Genomic DNA, 18,933 nt, shown 5'->3' with positions numbered 1-18,933 from the left:
GGTAGCTTTAAATCGGCCGCGGTCCATTAGTACATGTCGGACCCGCGTGTCGCCACTGTCAGTGATCGCAGACCGAGCGCCACCACACGGCAGGTCTCGAGAGACTTACTAGCACTTGCCCCAGTTGTACGGACGACTTAGCTAGCGATGCAACACTGACGAAGCCTCGCTTATTTGCAGAGAAGATAGAATAGCCTTCAGCTAAGTCAATGGCTGCTACCTAGCAAGGCGCCATTAACAGTTGATATTTTTTATACCGTACCGTCAAGAACGATGTATACAAATGATGGATTAAAGTTAAGTATTCCAGCAGCTACGCACTTTTCTTTATAGCATTCATTCCGTATCCTGTTTCAGACCTCACGCCAGCCTGCGTGAGTTTAACGCGTGCATTTCGGCCTCCTCTCTCAATTAGTGTGCGTAGTGTTGGCTAACTGCCAACACTACAAAGGTAACCCCTTCTTTTTAAAGAAAAAATTTATGTACAGTGACTTTGGCTTCACTATCGTAGTGTCCAGTAAACATTTAGGTTGGATTTTGGCCACACTGCTTTCGCCAATTATATCGGAATATAGAATGACTTATTACACTGATAGTTCGGTAAAACTCACACCTGTCAGCACCTGCTTTCTTTTTAATTGAAATTAAGAATAATATCAGCATCAACAAGGGCAGTGGCATGTATTCTAATTAAATCAGACGATGCTCTGAAGATTAGATTAGGAAATGACACACTAAAAGCAGTAGATTACTTGCTATTCAGACAGCAAAATAAGTGATGTTGGTCAAATCAAACATGACCTAAATTACAGACTGTGTATAGAGTATTTTCTGATGCTATTTTTGCGGAATGTAGCATCGTATGGAAGTGAAACGCGCACTATAAGCAGTCCAGAGAAGAACAGAACAGGAACTACTGAGATGTATTACTATAATAGAGTGCTGAAGACTAAATGGGTTGATCACATAACCAATGAGATGGTACCGGGTCAAACGGTGGAGACAAATTTATGGCACAACGTAGCAGAAATTATTTAAAAGCAGTCTTGATCGCAGCCGATGTTAACTTCTCACCGTTGTCGGCCTTTTCATTATGGGCCATCTTCATCAGAGTTTGCTCCATCTGTATGGTGGCGATGGCGCCTATTCATTGGGAGCTCCAAGTTGTAGTGCAGTCAACTTAGGAAAATTAATGTCTTTTTTCTGCACAGTCCCGTGTGTAATTAATTTGGAAAAAAATCAGGGGGGGGGGGGGGGACACAATGTTGCTGAATGCGAGGGGTAATTTATACATTTGAATATAATGAAATTAGCTTCAAACCTTGCTTTTAATAAACAATGTGTGGCTTTTAGAGTTATTCCAAAATATGCAGCAGCAATGTTAAATACGAAATCTCAGCCTAGCAATGTTGTATGTACAATGGAAAAGCAGTAACCTCTGTATGAAGCATGAAATTAGAGTCGCTTGTAAGTTTTAAATGTATAAATTACACCTCGTATTGAGCAGCATGATGTCCCTACTGTTCTTTCTTTTTCAATTTACTTAGTATAATTGACGACAAAATTATTAACACACGGGAATGTGAAAAAATGACATAAAAGGAAATTTAATAAGTTGACTGCACTACAATCTGGAGCTCTCGATGAATAGGCGGCATCATACAGATGGTGAAAACTCTGATGATGGCCCATAATTAAAAGACCGAAAACGGTCAGAAGTCAACATCGGCTGCGATCACGACTGCTTTTAAATAATTTCCTCATAAGATCGCTGTTGTGCGACGATGTTATATAAAACTAACAACGTAGCTGAAAGTAGAGACTGATTGCAGCGACACATTCTGAGGCATCAAAGAACTGTCATTCTATAGTAGGGGGGAAATGTGTGGCTAAACATTGTAGAGGGAGACCAGGGCCTAGACACAGTGACGTGGGCTGCGGCAGTCACGCACAGGACGGAGTGGCGCGGAGAGCTGAAGGCCACAGCACCAACAGTGACTACCCTAAACAAGAAAAGAAAACTTAAATCGCCCCAGCCTCCTTTAAACAATGTAAACAAAATATAGTTTTCTTTCGTATTACCAGACCAACCTTCAATTAATTCTCCCTTTCGCCAGACATCATAAATGTGTCATGGCAGACTTTTTCATTTACTCCCATATTTAAATGTAGTCGTATAAGAGGTCGTTCGTTCCAATCCGTTGTCAGTTGAGAAATTAGAAGTTTGAGTTATCATATCATTTCTTATTGCGACGCGGGCAGTCTGTTAAAACAATGGCGCCATCGGAAGCATATTGTCGATTCATGGATTTCAGACGGCGCTGTCCTGGTAGCAACACTTTCTACTTCGCCGTTAATCGATATTGTTATCGTGAGTTACTGTTATTTACCGCATTTACCTTCCCCCCCCCCCCCCTTTTTATGGGAATCATATATGACTTGTTTTGAAACTAAAGTTATTGGCATCAGAAACGGTGTTTGGGCGCTGAAGCACCAGAATTTGAAGAATGCCCAAGAGACTGTGAAGCCCGTGACTTGAATGCACCGTTGGGAAAGTAACACCTTTACATGACCTATGCAGGAGTACAATTTACGTGTAGTGCGGCATACAACATAATGCACAAAATTACGGGAACATGCTAGAATGCAGAAACACTTAAAATTAAAGCTTTATCTTTACGTTACGCAGCAGGCAAATATGGAACTTCTGTTTGCTGCAATTCTGCCCATTCTAAAGCGGTTGGGTATCGCTCTTAATGATTCATTTAGTGGATTTCAGAGATACGTACCGCGCGACTTAAACTCTGTCGTTTAGCTGGAATTGTCCCTGCAGCCATCATACGTGAGGCAACTGCTTGTAGGGGAAGGGGCGAGGTATCTACCTCCCATGAATTCCCGTTAAATGCTCACCATGCTCTTCCTTCAAGACTGGCGTCCGGGAACAGTTTCATGTGGGCAACACTGCACAACAAACGTGATCGCTATTAGCTTCGTGGAGGATGAGTTCCGAACACCATAGGCAAATGTAGCTGCTGATTTTACTGAAGAACTTCTCGTGGGGAATACTCTGAACAGGCTCGGAACTGAGGTCATGACGTCAAAAGACAGTTTGCAGCAATGAGGTTATCCCACATTATCAACTCTTAGTGAGTGTGTTCAACAAACTCCGAAGATGGATGCAAGCTCTGAAGCCATAATTATCAAATACCGGGATAAAAGATGCTTAGATTGTCGCTTTTGTTAGAACATTCTAATGTGTTCTTCAGGTTCAAAATTAGCATTTTTCGTAAGTGGCCATGATGCTGGAATTCGACAAATTATACCAATGTAGTCTACATCCTACAAGATGTACTAATGTCTTTAAATTTTAAATTAGCAATTAGTTAGTTACGTATTCCATAGGTCATTTAAACGATTCTTTTATCGAAGTGTGGAACGAGTCAGTTTACACGATGTGGCTACAGGATTAGAGTTTACATTAATGAATACATTTTTTTAGTCGTACTCACGCAACTATACTTAAAAATATTCGTAATAAATGTACCAGTGTATAAATAAAAATTCTTCCATGCAATACGAGGAGTTGTTCAGGCAAATGATTTGAGGTTAGATTCAAAATTTCCTTTGCTGCCCATCAGACATTTTATGTTATTGGATAAACGATCGAAGATTTTTGTTGCTGCTTACTGAACTCTTTTTCTGAGCCACTGACTGATAAAGATCGTTTTACACTGTACTGTTTTGAATATGGACGTCACTGTTATTCTAAACATTGATGCATTATTAATGACGAATTACGTTAGCGAATATATAGGTTGTGACTTTGCAACTAAAACCGCAAATTTCTTGAACACATTACGACCACGGCTGAGGACCACATATAATTGCTACTGCCCGCTTTCGTGCAATCAGTACTTCCTTTCCAAGTGACGAGTTACCCCAGAAAATTGCTCCACAACTGTCTCCCATCCGTGTACTACATTAATTGTTGGTACGACTCTGTTGTACTGGAATAAGTGTAGTGTGTTTTCGCAAAATGTGGGGATAATCCAATATCAGAGAACAACTAGATAATTGAAACTTCCTGGCAGATTAAAACTGTGTGCCCGACCGAGACTCGAACTCGGGACCTTTGCCTTTCGCGGGCAAGTGCTCTACCAACTGAGCTACCGAAGCACGACTCACGGCCGGTACTCACAGCTTTGCCGGCCGGAGTGGCCGAGCGGTTAAAGGCGCTACAGTCTGGAATCGCACGACCGCTACGTCGAAGGTTCGAATCCTGCCTCGGGCATGGATGTGTGTGATGTCCTTAGGTTAGTTAGGTTTAAGTAGTTCTAAGTTCTAGGGGACTTATGACCACAGCAGTTGAGTCCCATAGTGCTCAGAGCCATTTGAACCATTTGAACTCACAGCTTTACTTCTGCCAGTACCTCGTCTCCTACCTTCCAAACTTTACAGAAGCTCTCCTGCGAACCTTGCAGAACTAGCACTCCTGAAAGAAAGGATACTGCGGAGACATGGCTTAGCGACAGCCTGGGGGATGTTTCCAGAATGAGATTTTCACTCTGCAGCGGAGTGTGCGCTGATATGAAACTTCCTGGCAGATTAAAACAGTTTTAATCTGCCAGGAAGTTTCATATCAGCGCACACTCCGCTGCAGAGTGAAAATCTCAGTCTGGAACTAGATAATTCTTTGAAAAACGTCATTAACAATTTGTTCTGTTGGTTTCTCGCTAATTGAATTTGTAACACTAGTATTGCCTGCAAAGGTACCAAGTCTGCTTGTCGAATGGTAAGTGGAAAGCATAAGAATGGATCCAAAACTGAACAGTGTGGCACTCCCTTTGAGATTCCTCCCCAGTCACTAAAATTTTGTATCCTCCAAACATTCTTTGAATTGTTCAGCACAAGGTTTTGCTTTCTGCCAGTTAAATGTATCAGCATTCTCATTTTGTTTTTTAGTGGTGTCGCTCACGGATCTTGTACGTAAAGGTGGGTGGTTTTCGAAGAGTAAATAAAAGGTGCTAAGCAGTGGTTGTATCCTCCGACGGATAAAAGTGTCGAGGCTTTCGCCTCGGGATCTGGGGCAGACGTGGGTGTGTTGTTTTAGTGACGTTTCGCCAGCCACAGCGCTGACGCGCCTGCCTGCTTGCTTTGCTGTGCCCGCAGCGAACCTGGCGCACTCGCTGGACCAGCTGGGCCACAAGGTGCTGTCCGAGCTGGACGGCAACCCGCCGCTGTGGATCACCCGGCGGCGCGACACCATCTTCGTGAACAACGCGCGCGTCCTGGCCGAGCGCTCCAACTACGAGGCGGTGAACCGGCACGGCAAGAAGCAGGTGCTGCACGTCGTCGACTCGGTGCTCGAGCCCGTCTGGTCCACGTCCGGCCAGCTCTACAACCCGGACGCCTTCCAGTTCCTCAACCAGTCCGAGAACCTCGACCTGGGCCTGCACCGCGTCCGGTCAGTCTCTCCACTCACAACATTTGCCAAAAACTGTAGGTAATAGGACGAGGCTACACGGAGGGAAACAGATCGCAGCACGAAAAAACATAATTAATGTAGAGTAATGAAATTCCGAGAACACATTTCTGTAAGTAACATATTCCAGTCGTCAACACTACAAGATCATAGGTTGTTGTTGTTGTGGTCCTTCAGACCTGAGACTGGTTTGATGCAGTTCTCCACGCTACTCTATCCTGTGCAAGATTCATCTCCCAGTACTTACTGCAACCTACATACTTCTGAATCTCTTTAGTTTATTCCTCTCTTGGTCTCCCTGTACGATTTTTACCCTCCAACACTAAATTGGTGATCCTTTGATGCCTCAGAACATGTCCTACCAACCGATCCCTTCTTCTGGTCAAGTTGTGCCACAAACTCCTCCCCAATTCTAGTCAGTATCTCCTCAGTAGTTATGTGATATACAGATCTATTCTTCTGTAGCACCACATTTCGAAAGCTTCTATTCTCTTCTTGTCCAAACTATTTATCGTCCATGTTTCACTTCCATACATGGCTACACTCCATACAAATACTTCCAGAAACGACTTCCTGACACTTAAATAAATACTCGATGTTAACAAATTTGTCTTCTTCAGAAACGCTTTCCTTGCCATTGCCAGTCTACATTTCATACCCTCTCTACTTCGACCATCATCAGTTATTTTGCTCCCCAAATAGCAAAACTCCTTTACTACTTTAAGTGTCCCATTTCCTAATCTAATACCCTCAGATCACCCGACTTAACTCGACTACATTCCATTATCCTCGTTTTGCTTTTGTTGATGTTCATCTTATATCCTCCTTTCAAGACACGGTCCATTCCGTTCAACTGCTCTTCCAAGTCCTTTGCTGTCTCTGATAGAATTACAATGTCATCGGCGAACCTCAAAGTTTTTATTTCTTCTCCGTGGATTTTAATACCTACTCCGAATTTTTCTTTTGTTTCCTTTACTGTTTGTTCAATATAAAGATTCAATAACATGGGGGATAGGCTACAACACTGTCTCACTCCCTTCCCAACCACTGCTTCCCTTACGTGCCCCTCGACTCCTATAACTGCCATCTGGTTTCTGTACAAACTGTAAATAGCCTTTCGCTCCCTGTATTTTACCCCTGCCATCTTTAGAATTTGAAAGAGGGTATTCCAGTCAACATTGTCAAAAGCTTTCTCCAAGTCTACAAATGCTAGAAACGTAGGTTTGCCTTTTCTTAATCTATTTTCTAAGATAAGTCGTAGGGTCACTATCGCCTCATGTGTTCCAACATTTCTACGGAATCCAAACTGATCTTCCCCTACGTCTGCTTCTACCAGTTTTCCCATTTGTCTGTAAAGAATTCGTGTTAGTATTTTACAGCCGTGACTTATTAAACTGACAGTTCGGTAATTTTCACATCTGTCAACACCTGCTTTCTTTGGGATTGGAATTGTTATATTCTTCTTGAAGTCTGAGGCTAAATCGCCTGTCTCATACATCTTGCTCACCAGATGGTAGAGTTTTGTCAGGACTGTGGCTCTCCCACGGCCGTCAGTAGCTCTAATGGAATGTTGTCTACTCCCGGGGCTTTGTTTCGACCTAGGTTTTTCAGTACTCTGTCAAACTCTTCACGCAGTATCGTATCTCCCATTTCATCTTCATCTACATCCTCTTCCATTTCCATAATATTGTCCTCAAGCACATCGCCCTTGTATAGACCCTCTATATACTCCTTCCACCTTTCTGCTTTCCCTTCTTTGCTTAGAACTGGGTTTCCATCAAAGCTCTTGATATTCATGCAAGTGGTTCGCTTTTCTCCAAAGGTCTGTTTAATTTTCCTGTAGGCAACATCTGTCTTATCCCTAGTGAGATAAGCCTCTATATCCTTACATATGTCCTCTAGAATCCCTTCTTAGCCATTTTGCACTTCGTGTCGATCTCATTTTGAGACGTTTGTTTTCCATTTTGCCTGCTTCATTTACTGCATTTTTATATTTTCTCCTTTCATCAATTAAATTCAATATCTCTTCTGTTGCCCAAGCATTTCTATTAGCCCTCCCTATTTTAGTATACAATCTTATTTTATGATTCTTGAACCAAGTGTTTGCTATGATTAAGTTATGCTCTGTGCAAAAATTCTACCAGGCGGCTTCCTTTTTTTTCCTACTATCGAATTCCAGTCACCCGTGACTATTAAATTTTCGCCTCCCTTCACTATCTGAATAATTTCTTCTATATCTTCGTCATCTGCGGAGCTAGTTGGCATATAAACTTGTACTACCGTGGTAGGCGTGGGCTTCGTGTCTTGGCCACAATAATAGGTTAATGTCAGCACGAGGAAAGCCATTGCAAATGTGAAATGCTGGTGTATTAACAAGCAGTACATCCGCCAGGGTATTGAATGCAAGCACGCAAACGCGCATGAATTGTGTTGTGCGGGTGCCGGATGTAGTTCCGTGCCTGTTGCAGCCGATCAGTCAATGCCGTTTGTGGATGACGCTGGAGTTGTCGTCCGACCAAGTCCCATTTGTGCTGCACTGGAGACAGCAGCGAGACAGGGCGACGTGTCGACAGTCTGTGGAGCTTGCTGCGTTACAACATCGGTATATGGACGAGCGTTATCCTGTTGGAAAGCACCGCATGTGTGGCATCACCCACACCGAGTTACAGATTTGCGGTCTGTCGTACGAAATCGCAACCCACACTCGCTCCAGACGCTCCAGTGTGTGCAGCACGCAGACATGGTGCTGGCCTCCTCGTGAGCAACAGGCAGCTGGTCCTGGGTCTGTGCCATCGTCAGACCTCCAGTGAGCTCTCGCGTGACACCACGGAAGTCGGAAATGTCGGTGGTTTGGGGTCAGTGAAACACACTCTAGAGGGCGTCTCGCTCGGAGCTGTCCTCGAAGTAACCGATTTGTAACGGTTCGCTGTGTCACTATGGTGCCAACTGCTGCAGATGCAGTACGACACGCCAGAGCCGTACGCTGAACACGATGGTCTTCCCTCTGGTTGGTGCCACGTGGCCGTACATTCTCGCGATCACCAGTGCCAGCAACCGTGTACAGTGGCTCCGTTCCTGCCAAGTCCTTCTGTAGTACCGCAGCTCCTTGTGGTGGTGGTGGTGGGTAGTGTTTAGCGTCCCGTCGACAACGAGGTCATTAGAGACGGAGCGCAAGCTCGGGTTAGGGAAGGATTGGGAAGGAAATCGGCCGTGCCCTTTCAAAGGAACCATCCCGGCACTTGCCTGAAACGATTTAGGGAAATCACGGAAAACTTAAATCAGGATGGCCGGAGACGGGATTGAACCGTCGTCCTCCCGAATGCGAGTCCAGTGTGCTAACCACTGCGCCACCTCGCTCGGTACAGCTCCTTGTAGCTGCATTACACATCATTCAAACTCAGTGCGGTATTCGTAATGGTGTCTCTATCGCCTTATAGGCATTATCGACCAACACCAACTCAGCGCGCGCACGCTCACGACCGTTACAGCGTGTATTCAAATCAAACCTGATTTGCATCATCATAGTGACGCTAATGGCGCCACTGTCGTACGAAATCTGGATAGGCGTCATCTTTCAGATGGAGAAACACGTCTACGAACTTCCAGAACCTTCGTGGTGTTGCGATTTGTTTTCCGTCGGTGTATTTCGTGCGCGCCTAGCCTCAGTTTCGAATACGCGTCGTCTGTTTGTAAAAGGAGGCGGGGCAGCCTGTCGTGTGAGGCTGGTTGTCGTCGCCAGTGTTCAGGCCGGCTCCCAGCAGCAGCTTTCCCGACCAACCGGCGGCGCCTCAAATCTCCGTCCGTGATGACTGTGCTTTCAAGTCCGTGGCAGAGATTACTTTCTACGAGACCGTCTATTTGTGGCGGCTCATGGGCCTGAACACTGGAAAATCGCCTTCCCTTCCCAATTAATGTACACTTACCTAGCGTTCCTAACGACAGCCGCCGCCCACCACTACCACTACTACTACTACTACTACTAATAATAATAATAATTAATAATGGCATTTTAGATAGGGCGTCTGATCGTTGTTACTCGTAAAACAAGCTAACTCGATGGTTATTCTTCTTCCCGAATCTTTCGATATATCATCCTACGATGTGTGTCTGCTTTCAAGTACTGGCTTTTCAACTGAGGTACAAGCAAGAGCTGCGATCCTAAAATATGGTTCAAATGGCTCTGAGCACTATGGGACTCAACATCTTTGGTCATCAGTCCCCTAGAACTTAGAACTAATTAAACCTAACTAACCTAAGGACATCACACACATCCATGCCCGAGGCAGGATTCGAACCTGCGACCGTAGCGGTCGCGCGGTTCGACTGAAACGCCTAGAACCGCTCGGCCACTCCGGCCGGCCTGCCATCCTAGGCCACACTGTTCTTCAGATACGTTTTTACACGTTCCAGACAAAAAAAAAAAAAAACACCTCCTTTCAGCTGAAACATTTGTTGCAGAAATGTCAGGAATTACATAAAATAGTTTAGAAACTTCTGAAAGAATTCAGTCCGTTTCATTCTTCTTATAACACCTCCCAAACTGACAGACTCAAATGATGCTTTATGCTGGAAAGAAAAATAGTCTCCAGTTGTACACATAACAGCGAGCTATTCGCCGGCGCACTACAAGGAATCCAAATTGGGTAGCATCGCCTAATTTATGAAAGAGGAGTTGATCAACATGTGAAAGTCTTATTTCCAGCTGTGTTATAATATTTTCCGGTACCTGGAAGTACACATGGTTGTATTGTGACATCAATGGATTCCCAACGCATTCGTCCCTCATTTCATCTCAATTCGTGGAAGCTTCAGGCAGCAGATTAGTCGAGCGTTTTATGAAATTTAAAAAGTCGATCCATTTAGCTTCATTTCTTAAGTTCTTCGCGTAAGCTAGGCCTTCTGACGCAGCACAGTTGCAAAACTCCGCATCACTGTTTTTTTTTTCCTGAAGATAGTTGAAATGCCTTTTACTCTTCGAAAACATGCTTTGAAAAACAGAGAGAAGATAGTCAAAGTCTGGGAGGCTATTTTTGAAACCACAGACTTCTGTTGTAGCCGTTGCACTGGAGACTTGACCGCCGACTATTTCATTTAAAACTTCAATTATCCCCCGACGGTTTTCATAGTTACCCGATATTACCTTGGCGTTTCAGTTCCATCTCGTGTCGCTGTTGGAACGAATGCGTTTAGCAGCAATTCTGTCGACAGTTGTACGTTTGAAAGTCCGCTGGAAGGAAACATTTCCGTAGTCCTGAACGTATTATTTATTAGTAACACTATTGCAGCTTTTAACAACCCTACCACAACAAAGGTCAGAATTTAATAACGATTGTGGTGTTGCTCACGCTGCTAAATACTGCATTTTCGGGCGCCAACAGTCATATTAAGTGGCAGGTGTCATTAGATCACAGTTAATAGTCATTTCATGTAATAATGAAAAAACTAGGCACTCATCTTTTTGTGTTTCCCACGCTGGTCTCGTAAAATCTTGGCTCAATCGTTGAAAATCTAGGTGATTATGATTCCAAGCTCGGATGCAAAGAGGCCTAGGATTTATTCTGCTATATTCAAAAGTTATGTAGATGCGCTTCACAAACCATTATTGGAGATTAAACCTTTCAAAGTTAGCACAATAGTGATGTAAAAAAGTAATCAGCACTCCAAATTTAAGTTACACTTCCTTTTAATTGCAATATCACGTAACACACAAAACTTCACATTTTATGCGTCTTTCCAACACTTGACTTTCTCAAGGTCCGACTCTCTAACAACTATCGCTTACGTGCCCAAAAATCAGAGTTACAAGTACGTCAAAGATCATAGTGACAAAAGAAAGAATGCACATAAGAATAATATCATTGCAATATAAACATATCGATGTATCACAAATGAAATCAAATCTGAATGTTGTCTCAGAAATATGTTAAGTAGTTAACAGAAATAAAGTAGAATATTACTGGTATCGAGAGGTTCAGGTGAGGTACCAGAATGATTACGTAATTGAAGTACCATTACAAGCTACAGCACTGCTAAGGCTGAGGGTCTAACGTTCAGGACTACGAAAATTAGAGCAGTGATATCAGTTATTGTTAAAAAGCAACGTATTAGAACAACAGTTTTACCAGCCGACATTATGAATAAAGAGGGGATTTAGCAGTCGTCTCATGGGTAGCATTTATTTCATTGCAAAAAAGCTGATCATCAGGTGGACCATCTCTCTTTTAAAAAGTAGCGAGCAATGTGGTGCAAGAAAATTAATGTCTGACCTTAAAACTGAATTGGAATACGGACTGTTTCATAATTGTTTGAGGAATTGTGCAGGCTCCAAAATTTCCAAGGACGACACCTGTTTTAGGAGAGCTGTATCTCCATTAAAAAGTTTGAATGTAGCAGCTCACTTATTTCTCCTCGAGCAACAACTTTTTTTCGTTTGTTTTTGCTGTCGCATTTCACATGGACCCATATACATTGCCGCCCACGATGAACCTATTGTCATGAGCTCAGTCTCCATATTCCTCTCAATGCGCCAATATTGTTAGACACAAGAAATCGCCGAACCGAACCTCCGACCCGGGGTCCACACTGTGGAGGTGGGTCCCGAACCCCCCCAGTCGCTTCGTCGCCCGTGCACACTAAGCACATTCCGGCCGACCAAACTAAAGTGCACGCTAAGCACATTCCGGCCGACCAAACTGTCCGTTGTCGTTCGTTGGCCGTGTGGTGCGTGACAGTAGCCTTCCTGCCAGATTTTAATAATTGCACCAAAAACTAACTGGCTGCTTAGTACTTTTTCCAGCAGTCAAATTTTTCTGCTGTACTCTTCACGATTCTGTTGGTAATATACAAGAAACAACGTGCTTTTTCATCATTATTTAATGCAGATGTAATGTTACGCAACACTTTCTTCATGCTAAAGCCAACAAATATGGCAAGAGCTTTAGAACAAAAGCAAACAACTCTCTTGCAGTGTAATACAACATAGTTGTTTCTCTCGCTTCATAGCTTCCAAGGTCGCTTATCTCTGCAATATTTCACCCACAAAGTCCTCTCTGACACAGCTCTTTCTTCTTCTTCTTCTTCTTCTTTAGTTGGAAGCCATCTCAGGTCGCCAGTGTACTCTCAGACAGCATACGTGCCCGCACAACATCAATCGTTTTGCTTCGGTCTTATCCATTATAGAGGAGCTGTTGTTCGTTCTCGTAGGCGTGTCTTCATTTTTAAATCTATCCAGTAGTTCCAACCGACATCGACACCTCCGAGATCCCATCTCCGTTGTCTGTTAAGGTCTTTATAATTGTTTCAGTTATGTCCCATGTTTCTACTGCATTCCTTGCCATATTTTCTGTAGTAGTTTTAGAAATCCCGGATTTTCTCTAAATGTAAAGGAAAAAATGTACAACTTCGTGTGACTCAATACCTGAAAATAAGGAATCTACATATGCTGGAGAAAATCCGTAAGCGAACTGTCTGTGTTTGAAAACAAGAAAATTCCGGAAGAACGAAAGAATTCATCCTGTATATGAAAGAGAAGCTCCCTTTACCAGCAACGAATACAGTTGATATCATTACTCGATGCCTAACAAACATTATTTATCGAGACTAGAAACGTATCTCTAAGGAATTACGGATTGTGCGAGGACTGATTTCTAAAGTAATAGATCAACAGTGGATAATATCATTTTATGAAACCTTATTGAAACGAAAGACAACCTTGACCCTTTTTCAGAAAGGAGTGACTCAGGCATGCATGTTTCCAGTGATTGTGCTACATTTAAATTAAAGAGTTAATTGAAAGAATGCCTGTTGCACAGTCCGTTCAGTTTTGTAGCAAAAATGAGTGCATATTTATGTAGTTGTAGAGCTGAGGTGTGTGCATATCTTGCACAGGGGGAAGGTTCAAAGTGACCCCCATTAGCAGCCAAACAACGTCGGTGCCGCTGAGCTGTGAGGTCTGGGGGCGACGGCGTTTATCCGTCATGCAGGTAAGGCTCTGACATCTCTGTCGTAGCGAGGTAGAGCGCCATCTTGTTGTCGGTATAATCTTTCATTTACAAACACCTCTCGATTGGCAGGTGAAATCGATGTTTGCAGTGTACGAAGCCTTACCTCAACAGCTGCGGAACCCCCAAAGAAGAACGGGCCAATCAAAGCGCGTGATGACAGACCACACCACACATTAACGTGTGGATTTTCGGGAGCCCATTACACACAGTTGTGTTACTGTAAAATTCAGTTTGAATTCCGCCTCGGCAGACCGTATAACCGTCCATCCTCGCAAAAAATGTGCCTTCAAACCACTCGCAGTACTCCACTGTTCGATCCGGGCCGTCCTCGTTCGTAGCGTGTAGCGATCTTGGAATGTACACTTTGCAATCTTCAGAATTCGTCATGTGCTGGGTCGGCTTACCCCGCTTTCACAGATTTTTGAGGTGACCTAGTAAAATGTTGCCACAGAGCAGCGCTGGAAGCTGGACTCCATGTTTTTGGCTGGACCTTCCCTTCCCTTTCGCACGTCCTGAACAGTACTGTCGACTTCAGATTTATCCCAGATACGATAAGACATTGCAATTGTTAGTGCCTGAGTTTCGTACACACTACGCCATTGCAGTTGTACCTCCATCATGTTTTCGTATTCCAGTACGGCTTTGTTGTTTGGGCAACACAATCTTACTTCTTCATTGCTACACTGTCTTCTACTGAAAAATGCGTGCCGAGATCTGCTCAGAAAACAGTAGACTACACTACCGTGCAAAATTGCGATTATTTGTCCTTTTTCCAAAGATATTACCTATAAAGAGGGTCTACATTTTTCTGGACCCCCCCCCCCCCCCACACACACACACACACATAACTTTATGAAACTGTAAATTGATTTTCAAATGTTAATACCATACTAATATGAATTTCTTGTGGTGTTCGGGTAAGTATTAATTCTGATTTCTTGTATTGTGTTCCTTATTTACTTTTGTGCGTTATGCTATACATTCTGCTAATTTTATTAACTCATCACTTACATAGGCTATTGTGCCGTTTTAAACTGAATGTTTTACTGTTTGTGATGTTGGAGTTAGCCGCGCAGGGTATCCGATCGGTCTGGGCGCTATGTCACGGTCCGCGCGGCTCCCCCTGTCGGAGGTTCGAGTCCTCCCTCGGGCATGGTTGTGTGTGTTGTCCTTACCGTTAGTTAGTTTAAGTAGAGTGTAAGCTTAGAGACCGGTGACCTCAGCAGTTTGGTCCCATAAGATCTTATCCCAAATTTCCAAAAAATTGATGTTGGAGTTAGTCCAAAATAAAAAGCGAGCACCACACATTGTTTGAAACAAACTCCAAGAGCAAAAAAACTGAGAAAAGAACTTCATGATGCTGTATGTAATATCTATGAACTTGAAAATGGCGTAATAGTTATATGTAACTCGTCACATGTCAATAAAGAAATAATAAAATCATTATGCAGAAGAAACTAATAACATACATGGTATGAGTATTATCATGAATCCACCATATTTACTCTGCCGTATCTATTATTGTAAATTTTATGAAGAATTCGTATTTATAAATATTGTAAAAAACACTCACTCGTTCCATTTCCACTTCAATACAGTTGAGATCTTGGGAACTTGTGTTGGGGAAGGTCTCACTTGCTCTGCTCCGCGCAAACTACTCTGACAATCAGGCAACTTCAGGTAAAACATTGTAGGCTGTTCTTAAATTCTGAAGTAAACACTATTTCGTTGTAATCAGTTCAGCACAGTCACAGCTGTGACTGTGCTGAACTCATTACAACGAAATACAACTAACTATCATAAACGTCAAGTCCCTATATAAAAGGGAGGGGGTGGGGGAGAATGCTGATAAAGGTGGATCTGCGATAAGTTAACTTTGACCAGCAATGTGGTAGATGTGACAAAGCAAACAAAAAGGTGACTAATTTCTTATCTTCGGTGATATCTCATAATATTACAAACATATAACACAGGCATTTCTGATAACAACAGTTTTCTGCTTTGGGGGGGAAGTTCGAGCCCCGACTATTGTGGCCAGTTAAAGTTGTTAAGAGAAACAGCTATGGGAAAGAAAACTAATTGAGTACTTGTGTTCAGATAATACGAATCGTATAACATATCTGGGAATTGTGATTCCGCCTTGATGCTAAACACTTCGTTATTTCTTTATGTATTTATTCCCCAAGCTCTGACATATGTTTCAATATTGGTGGATTAAAGAAAAAAGTAGATTATCACAAAAGTAAAGTAAAAAATAATGTTACCATTTTTCACCAAAATATTCTGGGATTGAAGAATAAAGTACATGAGCTCCTGGTTTGTTTAAATGACATTGAATCTGATAAAATAAAAGATATACTATGCCTGTCTGAGCATCACATCCTGCCTGATATGGAAAAGATAAATATCAGTGGTTATAAACTAGCTGCACATATGAGTAGAGAGAATAAGGTGAGAGGAGGAGTTGCCATATTTGTCAAAAGTTATCACTGTGTAGAGAGCTTAGATACAAAAAAGTTTTGTCTAGAGCAACATATAGAAGCATGTGCCTGTCAACTTAAACTGATGGAGGGCTCTTTTATAATTGCAACAGTATATAGGTCCCCTTCAGGAAACTTTCATTTATTCCTGCAAAACTTGGATGCCTTGTTGTGCTATCTGTCAGATAGGGGAAAGCAAATTATTATTTGTGGGGACTTCAATGTTGATTCACTGAAAGAGTGTAATAGGAAGAATGACCTGAAAGTCTTGCTCGGTTCTTTCACTTTGACATCTGTCATTAATTTTCCTACTCGGGTAGTAAAGGACAGCAGCACATTGATAGATAACACTTTTATAGACCAAGATAAATTTAAAAACATAAATTCTTGTCCTGTTGAGAATGGGCTTTCTGATCATGATGCTCAGCTAGTTACAGTATATGACATAACTCCATTCAGTAATTCAAAACTACCCTCCAAAGTTGTGCGTTCAATTAATGACTCAACAATTAGAAATTTCAGGGAAAATCTTCGGCAGTTAGACTGGGATGAGGTGTACAAGGAACCCAATGCTAATTTAAAATATAACTTATTTCATGATACACTTGCAAGAGAATTTGAAAACTGTTTCCCCAAGAAAGTAGTTAAATCTAATTATAAGAAACGATGCAAAAAAAACCTCGGCTGTACTAAAGGAATAAAAATATCTTGTAATCACAAAAGGGAACTGTATCTAACAACAAGAAAGAGTAATGACTCAGAAACAGCCAAATAGTATAAAAACTACTATGCTACATTTATTTAAAAGTCCAGAAGCATGTGCATCATGTCTGAGATTAATACCTCTGATAACAAAATCAAAACAATTTGGAATATTATTACAAGGGAGACAGGGCAACCAAAAGTACAGGATGATGGCATCACCATCAAAGCGAATGGAAACTTGATAAACGACAAGCCAGAAGTCGAAAACATTTTGAATAATCAGTTTTTAAATGTTGTAGAGAAAATAGGATCTAAATTTTCATTAGAAAAAGCAAGGCAGTTAATGGAAGAGGCCTCACCCACACCATTTGATACACTGAAATTCCAACCACCTCTCCTGCTGAAATTGGGAAGATGATAAACCCTCTCAAGAATAAAAGCTCACATGGAATTGATGGCATTTCCAGCAGGATAATAAAAGCTAGTTCCCAAGAAATAAGTGGGATTATTAGCCACGTATGTAATAGCTCTCTGAAGCAGGGTATTTTCCCAGATAGACTGACGTATGCCACTGTTAAACCACTGCACAAAAAAGGGGATACGTCTGATGTCAACAACTACCGCCCAATCTCTCTTCTGACTGCCTTATCCAAAATTAAAAATTCTTGAAAAAGTAATGTATTGTAGAGTAGCTTCACACCTTTGTAAAAATAAATTTTTAACAAAATGTCAGTTTAGTTTCCAGAAGAGTTTTTTAACGGAAAATGCTATATATACTTTCACTAATGAAATATTAAATGCTCTGAGTAAGCAGAAGTCACCCGTTGGGATATTTTGTGATCTATCAAAGGCTTTTGATTGTGTAAATCATGGAATACTTTTAGATAAGCTCAAGTACTGTGGTATGAATGGGACAGCGCTCAAATGGTTTAAATCATACCTAACTGGAAGAGTGCAGAAAGTTGAAATAAACAGTTCACATAATACGCAAAAAACTGGTGATTTCTCAAACTGGGGAACAATCAAGAATGGGGTGCCACAAGGTTCGGCCTTGGGTCTTCTGCTGTTCTTAATATATATTAGTGACTTGCCATTCTATATTCATGAAGATCCAGAGCTGGTACTTTTTGCCGATGATACTAGTATAGCTACCACACCCGACACACAAGAATTAACTGGTGAAGTTGTAAATGATGCTTTTCAGAAAATCATTAAGTGGTTCTCTGCAAATGGGCTCTCATTAAACTTTGACAAAACACAGTTCCACACAGCAAATGAAATGACTCCATTAATAAATATAGACTTCGATCACAAATCGGTAGCTAAAGTAGAATATTCAAAATTTCTAGGTGTATGCATTGATGAGGGGTTGAACTGGAAAAAACACACTGAGGATCTGCTGAAACATTTGAGTTCAGCTACTTATGCTATTAGGGTCATTGCAAATTTTGGCAGTATACATCTGAGTAAATTAGCTTACCATACCTATTTTCATTCTCTGCTTTCATATGGCATCATATTCTTGGGTAACTCATCATTGAGTAAAAGAGTGTTCATTGCACAAAAGCGTGTAATCAGAAAAACTGCTGGAGCTCATCCAAGATCATCCTGCAGACACTTATTTAAAGATCTAGAGATCTTCACAGTGACCTCACAGTATATGTATTCACTTATGAAATTTGTTATTAACAATCCAAATGAATTCAAAAGTAATAGCAGTGTACATGGCTGCAACACTAGGAGAAAGGATGATCTTCACTATTCAAAGTTAAATCTAACTTTGGCTCAGAAGGGGGTAAATTATGCTGCCACAAAAGTCTTTGGTCACTTACCTAATAGCATCAAAAGTCTGACAGATAGCCATATAGCACGTAAAAGAATTTCTTAATGGCAACTTCTTCTACTCATCAGATGAATTTTTTGGATATAATAAGTGGGTAATTTCCCCAACACCACAAAAAAAAAAAAAAATTAAGTATCATGTAATATTTTGTGCAATGTAATATCTTGTATAGACACCTTTTATTAACCTGACACGTTCCACATCATTACGAAGTGTCGTATTCATGATCTATGCAACAAGTACTAATCTAATCTAAACCAGTTAGTATTTGTTTTAACAGCCGCTCACGCAGTTGCAGATGACATGGTGTACGCTGAGAAAAACGGCAACAGAAAATATGCCACAAATAGTGACAACAAATCCTAAAAACATTCCATAATGTACAATAAATAAGGCAGTATTGAAAGTACGAGGGTTGGA

At 41.8% G+C, this 18,933-nt stretch overlaps 1 protein-coding gene across 8 annotated transcripts in view; it reads left to right on the top strand.

Moving 5' to 3' along the window:
- LOC126428074 (fasciclin-1) overlaps nucleotides 1-18,933 on the top strand; it is a 603,451-nt gene that overhangs the window by 481,901 nt on the left and 102,617 nt on the right. For all 8 annotated transcript variants that reach the window (XM_050089964.1, XM_050089961.1, XM_050089963.1 and 5 more), the window contains exon 3: nucleotides 5,170-5,464. In XM_050089964.1, coding sequence (XP_049945921.1) covers nucleotides 5,170-5,464 — 295 coding nt within the window. The remainder of the gene's footprint in view (nucleotides 1-5,169; nucleotides 5,465-18,933) is intronic.

The sequence above is a fragment of the Schistocerca serialis genome, chromosome 12, assembly GCF_023864345.2.
Source record: "Schistocerca serialis cubense isolate TAMUIC-IGC-003099 chromosome 12, iqSchSeri2.2, whole genome shotgun sequence".
Classification (NCBI taxonomy): Eukaryota; Metazoa; Arthropoda; class Insecta; order Orthoptera; family Acrididae; genus Schistocerca; species Schistocerca serialis.
This window is presented reverse-complemented; position numbering and strand designations above follow the sequence as displayed.